General features: G+C 43.7%; 1 protein-coding gene across 1 annotated transcript in view; it reads right to left on the reverse strand.

Annotated features, from left to right (window-relative positions):
* The window catches only part of LOC109431578 (protein obstructor-E), a 36,879-nt gene extending 21,690 nt beyond the window's left edge, over positions 1 to 15,189 (reverse strand). The window contains exon 1 of the mRNA XM_019707817.3: positions 14,703 to 15,189. Within this exon, the coding sequence (XP_019563362.3) occupies positions 14,703 to 14,751 (49 nt within the window). The 5' untranslated portion in view covers positions 14,752 to 15,189. The remainder of the gene's footprint in view (positions 1 to 14,702) is intronic.
* Positions 15,190 to 15,623: the final 434 nt, after the last annotated feature.

Below are 15,623 nucleotides of genomic sequence, written 5' to 3' on the forward strand. Positions count from 1 at the left end.
AAATAAAGTAGATCTTGAGATATCGCGTGTAATAACTATGAGTGCTACTATTGGCGAGTTTACATAGCAACCACTTCTACATAGCGCCTCTAGCGGCCAAATTGCCAACTTATTAGATGTTAGTTGCCATTGTGTGGTAGATGTATTCTAGTACTACAACTTTGTCAAAGAAAGCATAACGCTATCTTTGATTACGCCTGAGATATTCGCTCACACCCCCAATTAGGCGAAATCCCATATACTCTTGGATTCCTACAACACGGACTGCCGTTTAATAGAAATCCTTGTAATGGGTGACCGTGTAGACGGAAGCCGTCTATAAGGACTCTAGACTGTATCTTTGTATTGTGGTGTGCTAATTGCTTTTGGCGACATCTATGCTGCGTGTGCAATAAGCGACGAACTTTTTCCATCTTATCCAAGTTCACATTTTTCATCTTAAAGCTAGGTGTTACACACTATGATCCTAATTTGATAGTGAATTTGAAGTTTATTTTACGTAGGGTGCCCAATTTTAATCCCCGGTACGGTTTAAGATCTTTACGTTGTGGGGATTTCTTGAACATCTCTGGCATAGAATATTCTCGTGCGTGCTTGCCACACGGTTTAGAAATGATGCTTCGCTGCTCACGCAACGCAGAACAATAAAGAAGAGAAAATAGAATGCGTTTTATTGCTGTCATGCAGTTGAAGAAGGTGCAGCGAGCTACACTGTGGTGCATAATTGATCGGACAAACGCCGATTTTCATACAAAATGGCCAAGTTTGAGATGGTGTAACTATAGTTTGTTTTGGTGGATTGAGCTCAATTTTTGACACGGAACTACGAATATGCTGAATTTTGTGTATACAAAGTATAAAATGTTTACGTTCACAGGTCTGGGCGTGGCAAGGCGTTGAAAGTATTGCAAAAGTGATCGGACAGCGGTACCCCTTTGATTTACACGCGTGCCGCTGTCCGATCACTTTTGCAATTTTTTCAACGCCTTGCCACGCCCAGACCTGTGAACGAAAACATTTTATACTTTGTATACACAAAATTCAGCATATTTGCAGTTGCGTATCAAAAATTGAGCTCAATCCACCAAAGCAAACTATAGTTACAGCATCTCAAACTTGGTCATTTTGTATGAAAATCGGCGTTTGTCCGATCAATTATGCACCACAGTGTAGGTGGGTCGACCAAGTGGAGGACGATCTGCGGATCCTGCGCAGAGTGCGGAACTGGAGACAAACAGCCATGGACCGAGTGCAATGGAGACGGCTACTATGTACAGCAGAGGCACGATTCAGAAGAAAACTGGTTTTAGGAAATTCGGTGTCGAAAGTACGTTGTAAGATTAGGAAAATAAACAGTCGCGTAAGCGTTGCTAGATTTAGAAGATTCCTTGTCGGGAGTGAATTTTTCGACGCAAAAAGTAAACGTTTGCCTGGGCGCGGTTGGTTCAGACGATTTTTGCCGGTATTACGGTGTTCTTAGAAAAATTAAAAAAAGACCTAGAATATTTAAAAAAAGTTACGTCAAACATTTATCAACCCTCCTAAGATGTTACGCACCACGATGATGTTGTGCATTGACCCCAACATCCTACAAGGGCCCTCTTCAAAGTGGTAGTAATGTTTTCGAACTTCTAAATTTAGAGGAACACAATGAGAATGGCCGTGACCATTACCTCTGTCAAGATGAAGTACACGTTAACAGGTAGAATCAGAGGAAAACCTATCGTGATTTTATAACTGCATATTGTGGTCCAAGCTCACTCCGATCATCGGTACCACTGCGTTGGGCTAATGCCACAGTGAACGAAATTATTCAATTAATTATAGGCAAATAAACCGCCATAAATAATTATTGAATGCCCCCAACTACACTGTTGAAGATCATCCTTGCGTAAAAACAATGTATGCGATCGTCCAATTGTGAAAAGAGGCAATACCGTACGGTTCGGTACGACTCATTGGGCATCAAATTAACCTACTGCCCATTAGTGAAAACATTCGTTCAATATATGTATGTAGACTGCTGCAACAGCGGCGTCGTCGTCTTCGGCGAAGTCGGTTGCAGCTCGAAGTGCAACCTTCAGCAGCCGGCATTTATGGTTCAAATTTTCACTGGCAGTGGCAAGCACATGCATGTGTACACTATACATATGTGATGATGATGATGCCATTTGAAAATGATGGAAGTCGTCAACTCAACTCGCACAGAACCCGTTTGGCTTGCTTGGTATAGCTAAGATCAACCCTGTTGGATTAGTATACACAGTCATGGTATGTTCCTTCAAATGCCATCGCATCTCGGAATTTGAGGTTCCATTTGTGTGAACGGCAACTTCCTAAGAGCTTAAGCTCGCCACAAGCCAAACCGGCTTCTGGGCTTCGCTTTGTTTGTTAGGTGGATGCAATTCAAGGAGCTGGCTTGGTATCCGTTGTTGATCGTGTGTCGTAATGGTTGAGTGGTTTTTGACATGAGAGCCAATAAACCTATCGATCTGAATCATATTTCAAATTGCTTCAAATAATCTGATGTTATGTAGGCGATGACATTATAGCGAGCCATAAATCATGACGAGCGATAAGAATGGAAATATACCTCGAGTGCTTAACGTGAGGTTGAGCAGCTATTAAATGCTTACAATGTTGAAGTGCAGCATGTCGTACTACACATGTTAAACCAATGTGTAAGGGCAGGGGAATGTATGTTCTTAGCAATCCGTTGATCTTTTGGCTACATAGTATTACGTAGCTTCAAGCTGCATCGAGTAAATTAAACTGGATCGAACTCTAGTTATAATTGAATAAAAAACAAAGTTTTCACCCGATTTGTTTTTCCTTACAGATTTTAATCATAGCCTCTAGAAATAACGCACATTATTGAGCTTAGCTTGCTGAATCTACCGCCATAACACTATAGTAGCTTTCACTATTAATCGATATTTATCGTTACACAACCATACAGGATTATAGAACTTCTTCAAATCTCAAGGTCATCTAATCTTGCATGAAGTTCAGGGCTTAAGTGTAGAATTAGCATTAAGTGAAAATACACATACATATGAACAAAAAAGTTCAGGACTTCATTTTTATTCTACTGTTGGTATTTTCTGCTACTCTTACCGGAATTCGCGAACCTCTTGCAATTTTCAAAGCCGTTCCGTGATATTTTTGAGATATTTCAAGTCTACCCAACTTCACTAGTTCTAGTTCTAAGTACATCAAATCTTGTGATAAAAATCTTTTTGTAATTGCGTTGCATATTCCCCTACTTTTCACTCACGGTAAGGGCAATATAACGGCCTACTTTTCTTCACTAAAACAAAAGTGCCGATAAGTACTACTTTTCGGCACTCTTCAGAGTGCTGAAAAGTAGTACTTTTCGGCACTTTTGCCAGCGCTCACTTTTTGCCAACTATCACAACTTCCGTTGATACAGCTGCTGCTTCTATATCCATTGAGCAGCTCGAGTTCGAATAAGGATGATTTAGATTCTGATTCGGACTGCAGATCAGGTGTAGAGGCAGTAGCTGGAACTGTTTTCGCTCTTGCCTATGGTGCTGCATGACGACGACGGGAGCTTGAAAATTTGTGACACCCAGCCTACCATAGCCTACCTGATCGAACAAAAATACAACGCAGGCACGCTTGAAGTCGCGCACGTGGTTCCTCTTGATACATGTTTGTGTAGCAAGAAGAGATTAAACTTAACTTTTTTGCAATTACAAAAAACTTTCGGCTTTTCGGGCCCGTATGAAGTTGATCACAAATATTAACTTCTTTTCCCGATCAGCCTAGATAGCAGGCACGCTTGAAGTCGCGCACGTGGTTCCTCTTGATACATGTTTGTGTAGCAAGAAGAGATTAAACTTAACTTTTTTGCAATTACAAAAAACTTTCGGCTTTTCGGGCCCGTATGAAGTTGATCACAAATATTAACTTCTTTTCCCGATCAGCCTAGATAGCTGTGTAGTGTCGGTAGCGGTTAGTTCAACTGGCTAAGAATAGCACTACGGACCGCCTGTTCCAGTGGTAGGAATCCACTAATCAGGTGACCCCTAATTCATGGTGTTATGCGGCTTTACGCTTACCGTGCCTAGGAATGAATGGTTAGGGGGGTCTTATAAAAACCTAATCGCAAACGGAGCCTGTGGAGTACCAGGGCACCCTCCACAGTATTTGCCCTTACTGTGCTAACCGGAGCAATAGCGCGGTGGACCTTGTGTTTCTCCGAGACAATCAGCTGCCCTTCTTCAATCTCATACTTGAGGCTGAATAAGGGCGGGATTATGAAGATGTTATTAATTAGTTTAGATTTTCACCTATATGGTTTCGCATTATGCGTTTTACACAGTGTATTCTGTGAATCCTCGCCTTTGGCGCACTCAAATCGATACCGATCTGGCTTTATTGTTGCTGTTCTTTTTTGTGCTGTGATTGTTAAGAGTTTAATCTTGCCTAGTTTGGGTAGTGGCTACGGTTAGGATAGCTCAGATCAATCTTCAGCACAAAAGAACAGCAACGATCAATCTTTGTAGACTTATGCAAAATGGTACAGCCCAAGTGGCGTTAGTCCAAGAACCTTACTTTCGTAAGGGGAATTTCTATTTAGGAAACCTTGTGAATCCGGTGTTTGCTACTTTCAGTAAAAATGAAATGGCAAACTCACGTGTCATGCCTCGAGCATGTGTGCTTGTCAACAACGCAATCGTTGCTACACTCATCTCTGAACTAACTACCAGAGATGTATGTGCTATCACAATAGATGTATCTGTTGGAAACCTCAACAGGAAATACGTTTATTGTTCGGTTTATTTACCGCATGATGAACCATCCCCTACGGATGCTTTCAAGCAAGTCATTGCATACTGCACTTCAAAAGGCCTTCCGCTAATTGTTGGTAGTGATGCTAATGCTCACCATATAATCTGGGGCAGCTCAGACATCAATTTGAGAGGCTCCAGTTTGATGGAATACTTAAGTAGTACAGATCTTGGATTACTTAACATAGGCAACCGCCCAACCTTCATGGTATCTGGTAGAGAGGAAGTGTTAGACATAACACTTTGCTCTAGCAGAATTAGTCAGATGAAGAATCTTTATCTGACCATCGTTACATCTTGTTTGAACATGTGAATGTTACTTCGCAAACTTTGCGTTTCAGGAATCCCCGGTCAACCAACTGGGATCTCTTCACCGATTTGGTTGCAGCCAAATTTCATGGATACTCACCATCAATTGACACTCCAAGTGATTTAGATGATGCCGTTGATACTACAACGGCCTTCATCATGGAAGCTTTTGAAGAAGCCTGCCCTCTGCGGTCTGTGAAGACCACGAGAGGAACCCCTTGGTGGAACTCTGATCTGGCGAAGCTCAGGAAACAATGTAGAAAGAGTTGGAACAGACGACGTTCGGCTGGATCGGAGGCTTTCAGGTCGGCTCGCAAGGCCTACCAGAAAGCTCTTCGGTCTGCTGAACGATCCGGCTGGAAAAACCTTTGTACAAATGTTTCCAGTCTGAGTGAAGCCAGTCGATTGAACAAAATCCTTGCAAAATCTAAGGATTTTCAACGAACTTCGTTTGCCAAATGGTGATTTCACTTCCTCTGATGAGGAAGTTTTACAATGTTTATTCAGTACACACTTCCCCGGATGTGTGGATATTACATCTTCGGATGAACCTGATGTCTTTTCTTGTAGTTATGATTCTTTAGCTTCGGCTCGGAGTATCATAACTTTAGAATCGATTGAATGGGCACTTAATAGCTTTGCTCCTTTCAAATCTCCTGGGGCAGATGGGATTTATCCTATTTTGCTTCAGAAGGGATTTGATCATTTCAAACATGTTTTGAAACAGCTACTTGTTTGCAGTTTTGCTACAGGGTATATTCCCAAATCCTGGCGGGATATTACTGTGAAGTTTATTCCGAAACTGGGTCGCGCGTCGTATGAAGAAGCAAAGAGCTTCAGACCTATCAGTTTGACCTCTTTTCTTCTGAAATGCTTAGAACGCATAGTCGATCATCACATCCGTGATGTTCATCTGGCCAATGTGCCTCTTCATGTGAACCAACATGCTTACCAATCTGGAAAGTCCACTGTGACTCTTTTACACAAAGTTGTTTACGATATCGAGAAGGCATTCGCTCAAAAGCAATCCTGCTTGGGTGTTTTCTTAGATATCGAGGGTGCCTTTGACAACGTGCCTTTCGATGCCATATTGGAAGCCGCACGGGGTCATGGTATATCTCCAATGATTTCCAATTGGATTCACCAAATGCTCAAAAACCGACATCTCTTCTCGACATTGCGTCAAGCGGCGATTAGGAAATTGAGTGTTTGTGGATGCCCCCAAGGGGGAGTTTTATCACCACTTTTATGGAATCTCGTAGCAGATACGCTGTTGAGGCAACTCAATAATAGCGGTTTTCCTACTTATGGTTTTGCCGACGACTACCTAACATTGTTAGTCGGTATGTGCATCAGCACCCTTTTCGACCTGATGCAAAACGCTCTTCAGGTAGTTGAGGGTTGGTGTCGCCAATATGGCCTTTCGGTAAATCCGAGTAAAACATCTATTGTTCTTTTCACGGAAAAGCGAAACCGTAATGGTGTTCGAACTTTACGTCTCTTTGATTCTGAAATCAATGTGACTGAACAGGTAAAGTACGTTGGAGTCATTCTTGATTCCAAGCTTTCCTGGACACCTCATGTTGAGTTCAGAATCAAGAAAGCTTGTATGGCCTTCGGGCAATGCCGGCGAACCTTTGGTACAACTTGGGGTCTAAAACCCAAGTATATCAAATGGATCTACACAACTGTTGTTCGGCCAATATTGGCCTATGGATGCCTTGTGTGGTGGCAAAAGGGCGAAGTGAGAACGGTCCAATCAAAGTTAGGCCATCTCCAAAGGATGTGCTTAATGGCGATGTCTGGAGCGTTCTCTTCAACTCCCACGGCAGCTCTCGAAGTTCTCTTTGACGTTGCCCCACTACACATTCATCTCAAACAAGAAGCACTTTCTTGCACTTACCGCCTATGGGTACTCGGTTTACTAGAGGAAACTCCTGTGAACCGCAGTTTAACACACACCTCGTTGTTTCCACTTTTGGTGAATTGGGACAAAGTTGTCCTTGCTCCAAGTGATCTTACAATTGCTTGTAATTTTCCATATAGGACATTTTCCACGAAATTCCCTTCCAGGGAAGAGTGGACATCTGGTTATCTGGAGAGAAGTATTTCAGACGGCATCGTATGTTACACTGATGGCTCCCTTCTCGAAGGTCGAGCAGGTGCTGGTGTTTATTCTCGTGAGCTAAGACTGTATCAGTCTTATTCACTTGGCAGACACTGCACCGTTTTTCAGGCCGAAATCTTTGCTCTTATGTGCGGAGTGCAATCAGCACTTCAGCAGCACGTAATGGGCAAAGTAATATACTTCTGTTCAGATAGCCAGGCTGCTATTAAAGCACTTGCTTCGGCCAACTCCAGGTCGAAGATAGTTATCGCTTGTCGAACTCAAATTGAGGAGCTGAATTCAGCAAACGCTGTTCACCTTGTATGGGTACCTGGCCATTCTTCCATCGCTGGAAATGAATTGGCTGATGAGTTAGCTCGCACTGGAGCATCACATGACTTCATTGGCCCTGAGCCAGCTATTCCGGTATCCAAGTGTTGGGTGAAGCTTCAGATTGACACGTGGGCTGCCACTCAGCACAAACAATACTGGAATAGTTTGGAGTCATGTCGTCAAACAAAATTGTATTGTACTGAGCCATCTCTAGGGGTGGCAAAGTATCTAACAAATCTGTCAAAGCAGAATTGCAGCATGCTGGTCAAAGCATTGACTGGCCACTGCCGACTCAGTTATTACATGGCGAATATTCAGCAAGCTGATTCATTTGCATGTGATAGCTGTGAATCCGATTATGGAACTTCGTATCATTTAATATGTAACTGTCCAGCTTTTGCGCAATTGCGTTTCCGAGTACTCGGGAAACACTTATTAAGTGAAACTGACTTCAGAAACCTGAATCTTCAGGACGTTCTGTTGTTCTTGACCCGCTGTGGTAAAGAGCTATAGGCTCTCTTTACGCTTTATGCATTATCACAGTGCCCTTTTCAGGGCGCTGTTCGAACCCATTGTGGCACGCTTATGCGTTATTACAGTGTCCTTTTCAGGACGCTATGTGAACCCATTGTGGTACGCTTTTGCGAGTATGACGATCCTATTCCCTTACCTGTCCTTTCCCATGTCCTATCCTTTTTCCTTCCCTTCTCCGTCAGGTAAATGATGAATAGGCTCGTGTTCATGGCGATGGCACAAATTTCCCGAATGGAGGAGAACGTGCCTCTAGAGCCGACCTACTGATACCTGATACCTGATGGTGCTGCATGACGACGACGGGAGCTTGAAAATTTGTGACACCCAGCCTACCATAGCCTACCTGATCGAACACAAATACAACGCAGGCACGCTTGAAGTCGCGCACGTGGTTCCTCTTGATACATGTTTGTGTAGCAAGAAGAGATTAAACTTAACTTTTTTGCAATTACAAAAAACTTTCGGCTTTTCGGGCCCGTATGAAGTTGATCACAAATATTAACTTCTTTTCCCGATCAGCCTAGATAGCAGGCACGCTTGAAGTCGCGCACGTGGTTCCTCTTGATACATGTTTGTGTAGCAAGAAGAGATTAAGCTTAACTTTTTTGCAATTACAAAAAACTTTGTATGCAACTCGTTGCAAAACTCGATTTTTTCAGCACTCTTCGTATTTATCCAACTCGGCAAGCCCCGTTGGATAAATGTACGACTCGTGCTGAAAAAATCATCATTTTGCAACTTGTTGCATAAATAACTATTTCCGCTGCATGGACAAGCCTTTTATAACACTACCCAGACAACCAGGAATCGCATAAGGATGCACGCTGTACATCGTATAAAGTACGGCTGAGGGACAATTTTCATCGCATATGATGTTATTTTTTGAACTTACTGCGATGTATCTGGTAAAATCATATAAGAGTGCAAATTAGCTTTTATAATGCATGACTACATCGTAGTGGACGATAGTCCGATGTTTTTTTTTGCGACGAACTTGGCTTATTCGCAAAAGCGTTCGAGTGAACTCGCAAAGTGTCAACTGAATTCGCATAATTGCGTACTGCGATGATTATACGACTTCGCTTGGTGCTTTTCTAATTATGTTAGTTTAACTCGCATTGGTGTACAAACTAAATCGCATAAAAGTGAAAATAAACTCGTTCAAATGTACATACAAACTCGCATAAGTTAGAATCGTTAACGTTGGCATATTGCGATGTGATATGTGATAACAATGAAAGAGGTGCTGTTGGAGTGCCAAAAAGCTAAAAGAAAGTGAAAAGTCATCATTATGGTTACAAAACAAGTTACAAAGTCATCATTTTTGTTTTATTGACATTATAATTAACAATGGATGGTGCTAGTAAGAGAGGTAACTGTGCGGGAAATCAGGCTACATCATTTTGGTTTCCAAAGAGCCTGCCGAACAAGTGCAGCGCACGGAAACCAAGTGCATTCCAACAATCACTGAGGTGAGTTAGAATGTCATGACATTTAATCAGTGTGTTTCAGAAGTAGTGTTTGGTGCTAAGTGTGAAGTACGGCTCGATAATCCAAAGGTTATTAGTTCGATACTTGGGTGACAAGATTTTTTTATTTCGTATATTTTAGGTCGCATAAGGTGCTATATCACGTCACAATAGTGCATACCGTACATCGCATAAGCCATAAGATATCGCTTCAAGTCATATAGCGTCATTATATTCCCGTCAATGCACGTATAGCGCCTCCACTTTTGTACACATAAGGCACTTTTACTGCATCTTATGAGATGTAACTTAACCGTATAAAAGTACGTATAACATGAATACAAACTTCATTATACGTGCAAATTGGTTGTCTGGGTAGTTTTGGCACCTGTCGGGCTAGGAGAAACTTTAGGGAAGATCGGGTAACCAACCGCGATGGGAACTTTGGTCTAAAGCTGATCCTCATAGTAGGGGCGGCTGATCGACGTCCGAGTGCCAAGGAAGGACTCTAAGCTCAACGGTGCACTTTGGTCTACCGGAAAGTAGGAGTTTGATGTCCAGCCACACGAGCCAACTGTAAAAAAGTTCACAACGGAAAATCAGCAACGAAAAATAGGAACCGATACCAATCTTGAAAATTTAATGATGTTCCGACCAAATCCCGAAATATAAAGTCCTGACAGAACAGTTATAAATGGTATCACTGCGGCTGTGTTGGCATCACAGCAGATGTCAAGGACGTTTCTTGGTGCTGTCAGCTCGAAGCGAAGAAGGTGAAGCAAACGCGGGAAATGAAGAAGGGGAAGTTTTGCACCGGAAACATCTCGAAGACGAAGCAGGAGATGCTGTTTGAGATGCGCCAGCAGCTGTAGAAAGTGAAGCGGTAGATTGAACCCAAGTTCGAACAGGCACAGAAGGAGAAGAAGATCGCCGAAGAAGATGCCCACCAGACGAAACTCGAGCAAATGCGTATGGAGATGAATGAGAAATTGAAGCAGTTGAAGCTGAAGTGGATTACGGAAGCGGTCAATGGCGGAAAGGAGCTGGAGGAAGCTGTTGGAGGCGGGAGAGTGGGAACAGGGAAGATGGCTGAATCGGAGCATGCAAAGCCAGAGAAAGTAGGTACCCGAGAAGCAAAAGCCGAGGAATGGAAACCTTAGAAAAGCGGATGCAACGGTAGCGAACTTCGAAGTTCCGAGAGGAGCGTATCACACTCGATAACATTCGTCTCTGGAAGCTTCTCACAAGCTGACACTGAAGCCGGTTGGAGGTCCATTGAGTCTGCCGGAGATGTTTTTGATCGGGCGCAACGGAGATTCTACGACACTCGGACGACCAGGAGTTCCCAAACCCGAAAGGTGAAGAAATTCAAGAGGATGAAGAAGGTGGTAGAAGTTTTTGAGTCGGAAAGCGCGAGTTCCGAAGAAGAATAGTTCGCTGAAGACGTGGAAAGCTGCGAAGAAGAAGAAAATTCCAGTGAGGAAGATGAGAGCTCAGCAGGGGAGGAAGAAAGCAGCGAAGATGAAAATTCGGAGAGATCCGAAGAAAAGAGAAAGCATGGGAAGTCTCGTCGAAAAACCGGAAAAGGTAAGGATGGGAGGAAACATCGGTAGCGAGAACCGACGAAGGTGCCGATGTCCGCTTGGCAAGTCCTGTCTTGGAAGTTGCCAACGTTTTCTGGCAGATTGGAATAATGGGCGGTGTTCATCAGCAGCTACGAGACGTCAACGAAGCGCCACTACTTCTGCCAAAATCCGTCCCAAAGATTATGGAGACACTGCGCATGCTGTATGACAGGCCAGAGCGAATTCTCAACATGCTGTTGGCAAAGGTTCGCAACGCAGCGTCAACGGAGGCGGATCAGCTGGCGAGTTTCATTAGTTTTGGAGTGGTAGTTCAGCAGCACACCGATCACCTAGAAGCGACCGGGTTAACAACGTACCATGCTAATCCAGGAGCTAACGGGGAAGCTGCTGACTGCCACCCAGCTGGAATGGGTACGGTATCGCAGGAAGAGCAAAGTGATAAAGCTGCGGACGTAATCCAACTTGTCAAGGGTCGTGAAGGACGCTAGCAAGGTTGCTACGTACGGAGGGAGAAGGAACCCGCTCGTTCCGGAGAATCCGGATCGAATAGTGGACCGACAAGCAAAACGCACGATGGCTACGTGCATTCGAACGACGTGGTAAAGAGTAGGTGTTTGACTTCATCCAGGAGGGAGCGGAAGCCCTGCCGGATTTGTGGCAGAGTGGATCACCGGATCTGGAACTGCAAGAAGTTTCGGAGACTCTAGCTCGGAGAGCGATGGGAAGCGGTACGCAGATGGAAGTTATGCCAAATGTGCCTGAATGGGCATGGTACCGTCGGCTGCAAGCTAAGCTTGCGAGGGCTGTGAGGAGCGTCAAAACCCGTTGCTTCATTTTATCATTCCAGACGGAGGACTAAGCTGCAGCTTTCACGCTGCGTAGCCAAAGCCAACCATGGTTTTCTGGATGATGCCCGTCACGTTGCACTGTGGTAAATATTCCGTGAACACTATCGCGTTTCTGGATGAAGGATAGTCATATACGCTGGTGGAGATCGCACTGGTAAATCATTTAGGAGTCCGAGGCGTCACACAGTCACTGCGCGTTACGTGGAATGTCGGAGTTTCCATAATGGAGAAAGATTCGCAGTGCGCGAGTCTCTTCATCTCGGTGAGAGTATCTATGCAACGTCTTTACATCAAGAATGTCCACACAGTAGAGAGCCTGAAGCTTCCGCAGCACACGGTAGCTATTTCAGAGGTGGTGAGGCAGTACGCGCATCTCCAAGGCCTACCGATCACCGACGTCCAGCATACAGCGCCATAAATTCTGATCGGGCTGAAGGACATTCACCTTTACGCGCCGTTGACGGAAGAGTCCAGCAATTTCATCGCCTTGCTCCCCGAGCCGGAAGAAGACATAAGGGCGAAGGAGCTATGGAAGGAAGGCGACGCCGAAGTTCCCGACAGCTACCCTATACCAAGTGAAGAAGCTTACGTTGGAGAAGTGCCGGATGGTACAGAAAGACCTGGAGGGCGATTCCGGGTTATTTGGCTGAATATCATTTGGCCGAATACTGTTCGGTCAAACGCCACTTGGCCAAAATGGTTGTTTGGCTGAACGCTGGCTGTTTGGCCGAATGCCATTTGGCCGAAAAAAGAAAGATGAACTTAAGTGATCATGCGACTGCTCTTACATCAGTATATATATATATAACTCTAAAGAACAGCATATGATTTAAAGAAGGAAATAACAAAATTGTCAGTTTCAGATTCTGATCGAAACAACATTTTCTAGCACTCAAAATACGTAAGTATAATGAATAAACTTAAAATAAAGTGAAATGATAAAAGTTTCAATTTAGCATTTGAGGACGATATTGACGTTCAACATTGCAGATTCAAAACTGCCCTACTTCACTCTTTTTCTTTAAGGAATCATTTCTTAAAAATTCTACCGAAGTTTCTGGGAAAAATATAAGGAAAAGTCCTTGGACAAATATACATTTATATGATATGTTATTCACACTACTGATAAATCTCACACTCTACCAATGGGCATCATAAGGCACTAAAATGTACACGTTCTTTCAATCTGTGTTTCGACATTTGACTGCTAACAGTATCCTCATTAAATTTTAAGCGATTTTTCTGCACATTGGGGTTTTATGAAATTAGGAAACTTCGGCCTCGTGCCACAGGCTAAAATTTCCAGAAACAAAGACGGGAACATATGGACGTACCAACGTGAAGTGTTTGAAAGCTGGAAGCAGCACTACGATGAACAGCGAAATGGTGATCAAATATGAGTATAAATATGTGAATAGGAATCTTATTACCTTAACTGATACTAAATTCACTCCTATTGAGACCTGATGTGTAGTTCTTATTCTTATCATAGGCGTAATGTCCCATCTGATACACAGTCAGCTTCTCAGAATGGTGTTCTATGAGCAATTTCACAGCTGTTAACCGAGAGCCAATGACCATTTTGCTTGTGTATATGAGGCAGATAGGAACATATTATATGCCCAGGAAAGTTCAAGAAAGTTTGGACCGACTGGGAATCGAACCAGTCACCCTCAGCAAGGTCTTGCTGAATAAACGTAAATCTTTTCCTACGGCTATGACGGAAAACTAACCCGAACCCAGCCACATTAAAATGTTACAAAGTTAACCCACGTAATCTGCATGTAAAAGCATGCTCGTTAACGATTAATGGTAGTATGCAAAACACCTTTGCACAGCCAAATGTGATACATATTCGAATTTTGCCTTAACTTCGTACATGGTTGTTGCATCATCAATACGTGACATTGTGAGTACGATCACAGCCCAACCCCAACACCAATCAGTTAATCCAATTCTTTTGAGACCACAATCTTCTTTCGATCAGTCAACTATTCACAGTCATGTCATTGACTTAACCTTCCCAAAAATATCCAGTCGCCAAAAGATCTACACATTCGCCAAAAGTTCCAAGCAGAGATTTCGAATGCCAAATTTGAATGAGATCTAGTTTCTTAGGTACACGAGCATTCACCACCGTGAGACGAACGACTTCTCCCGTCGATCAATCGACTTCAATGCGGGAGACGACAGACGCGGCAAGCAAGCGACGAACCCGTTTGCTTATTGTGGCACCCCTCAACTGATCGTTCCTCCTAGTCGAGATTAGGGTAGGTGCTCTCCTAAGCAACGCCAACGGCGGGATATTGCAATTCAATTACACTTCAATCGTTCGTTAATGATCACGCAAACGTTATAACGCAATCTGGTGTGTTGGCAAGAAGGTGTGTGATTTTGACGCCTATTTACCCTTGCGGTTTGCTGACGGGTAGTTGACGGGAATGGGGCCCAACAACGGGTGGGTGTCGTGGGCTCGTTGTGGGGACAAACCGTTTCAAATGAATGGGTAATGGTAATTTATCACAATGTGCGAAAGAGCGTGAGAGCGGAGACATGCGCAAATATTCAAATTTTATTGCAAAATTATTCAATCACGTACTTTTACACTGAACATATTCCGGTTCGGTCACTAGCACAATTATACACATTTAGGTTGCAGGATAACAGATTATATGCGTTTGGTAACTGTAATTACTTACAGAGCGCAGCCAATCCCAGGCACAGGATGATTCCTGATAGTTGTTTCATCCCTACAATTAGGATGATTGTCACACTACTCCAATTAGGGTTGAGCTTCCTGCGATGCTCTACCGTTCCGGTTATACAGCTTGCTGAACACGCCGCGACGGTTTGATTTGTGGATCACTAATGGAGTGTAGCTGCCGAGTTTAGGACCGAATGGCAGTAGGCTGCGGTTGCTACTAAGCCTACTAAGACCACTTCTATAGCGATTGACGCGGGCAACGATGACGCGGGCGGGCGTAAATGGTCGTAGCAGTCCTGCTGAAAACGCGCGCGCGCTCTACACAAAATCACTACCGCGATGTCCGATGTCTGTTTACGAATAAAACTATAGCCAAAGTCTGTTGACCAGTTTTCAGCAATTCACCTTTTCGATTTTTTTTCCTCTGTTTCGCTTTTTCATCAGCTCACTCACAGAGTGGACCGACCTAGTGTTCCGAGCCGCCGCCCGTCTGACTAGACCCATCGACCGCTCTCGGTGGCGACGACGACGGCGACGACGAAACCGCAAGTCGTACAAGTGCCGAATTCAACATATGCATCAACCGGTGTATGGTGGAAGTTTGTGCCAGAGACGTATCTATATATATAAAAATGAGTTTGAAGTTCCTTTGAGGCAACAAAACTCAAGAACGGATGAACTGATCAGCATGACTCTTGCACGGTTCGGTTCGTATTCGTGGTGGCTGTGTTTATATGTACAAAAAGTTACGAAAATCAGCTAGAAAAGTAACAAAATTGAAAAAGTACTGATTTTCCATGAGCTGCGAAGGAAATCATCACGATTGAATTGAAAGCAATCTAGAGTGCGGTGCAGTGATGACCTCAACAGTTGTCAAACCCTTGGTCAAACCTAGGAAGCTCAAACCACTACATCT

The sequence above is a fragment of the Aedes albopictus genome, chromosome 1, assembly GCF_035046485.1.
Source record: "Aedes albopictus strain Foshan chromosome 1, AalbF5, whole genome shotgun sequence".
Lineage (NCBI taxonomy): Eukaryota > Metazoa > Arthropoda > Insecta > Diptera > Culicidae > Aedes > Aedes albopictus.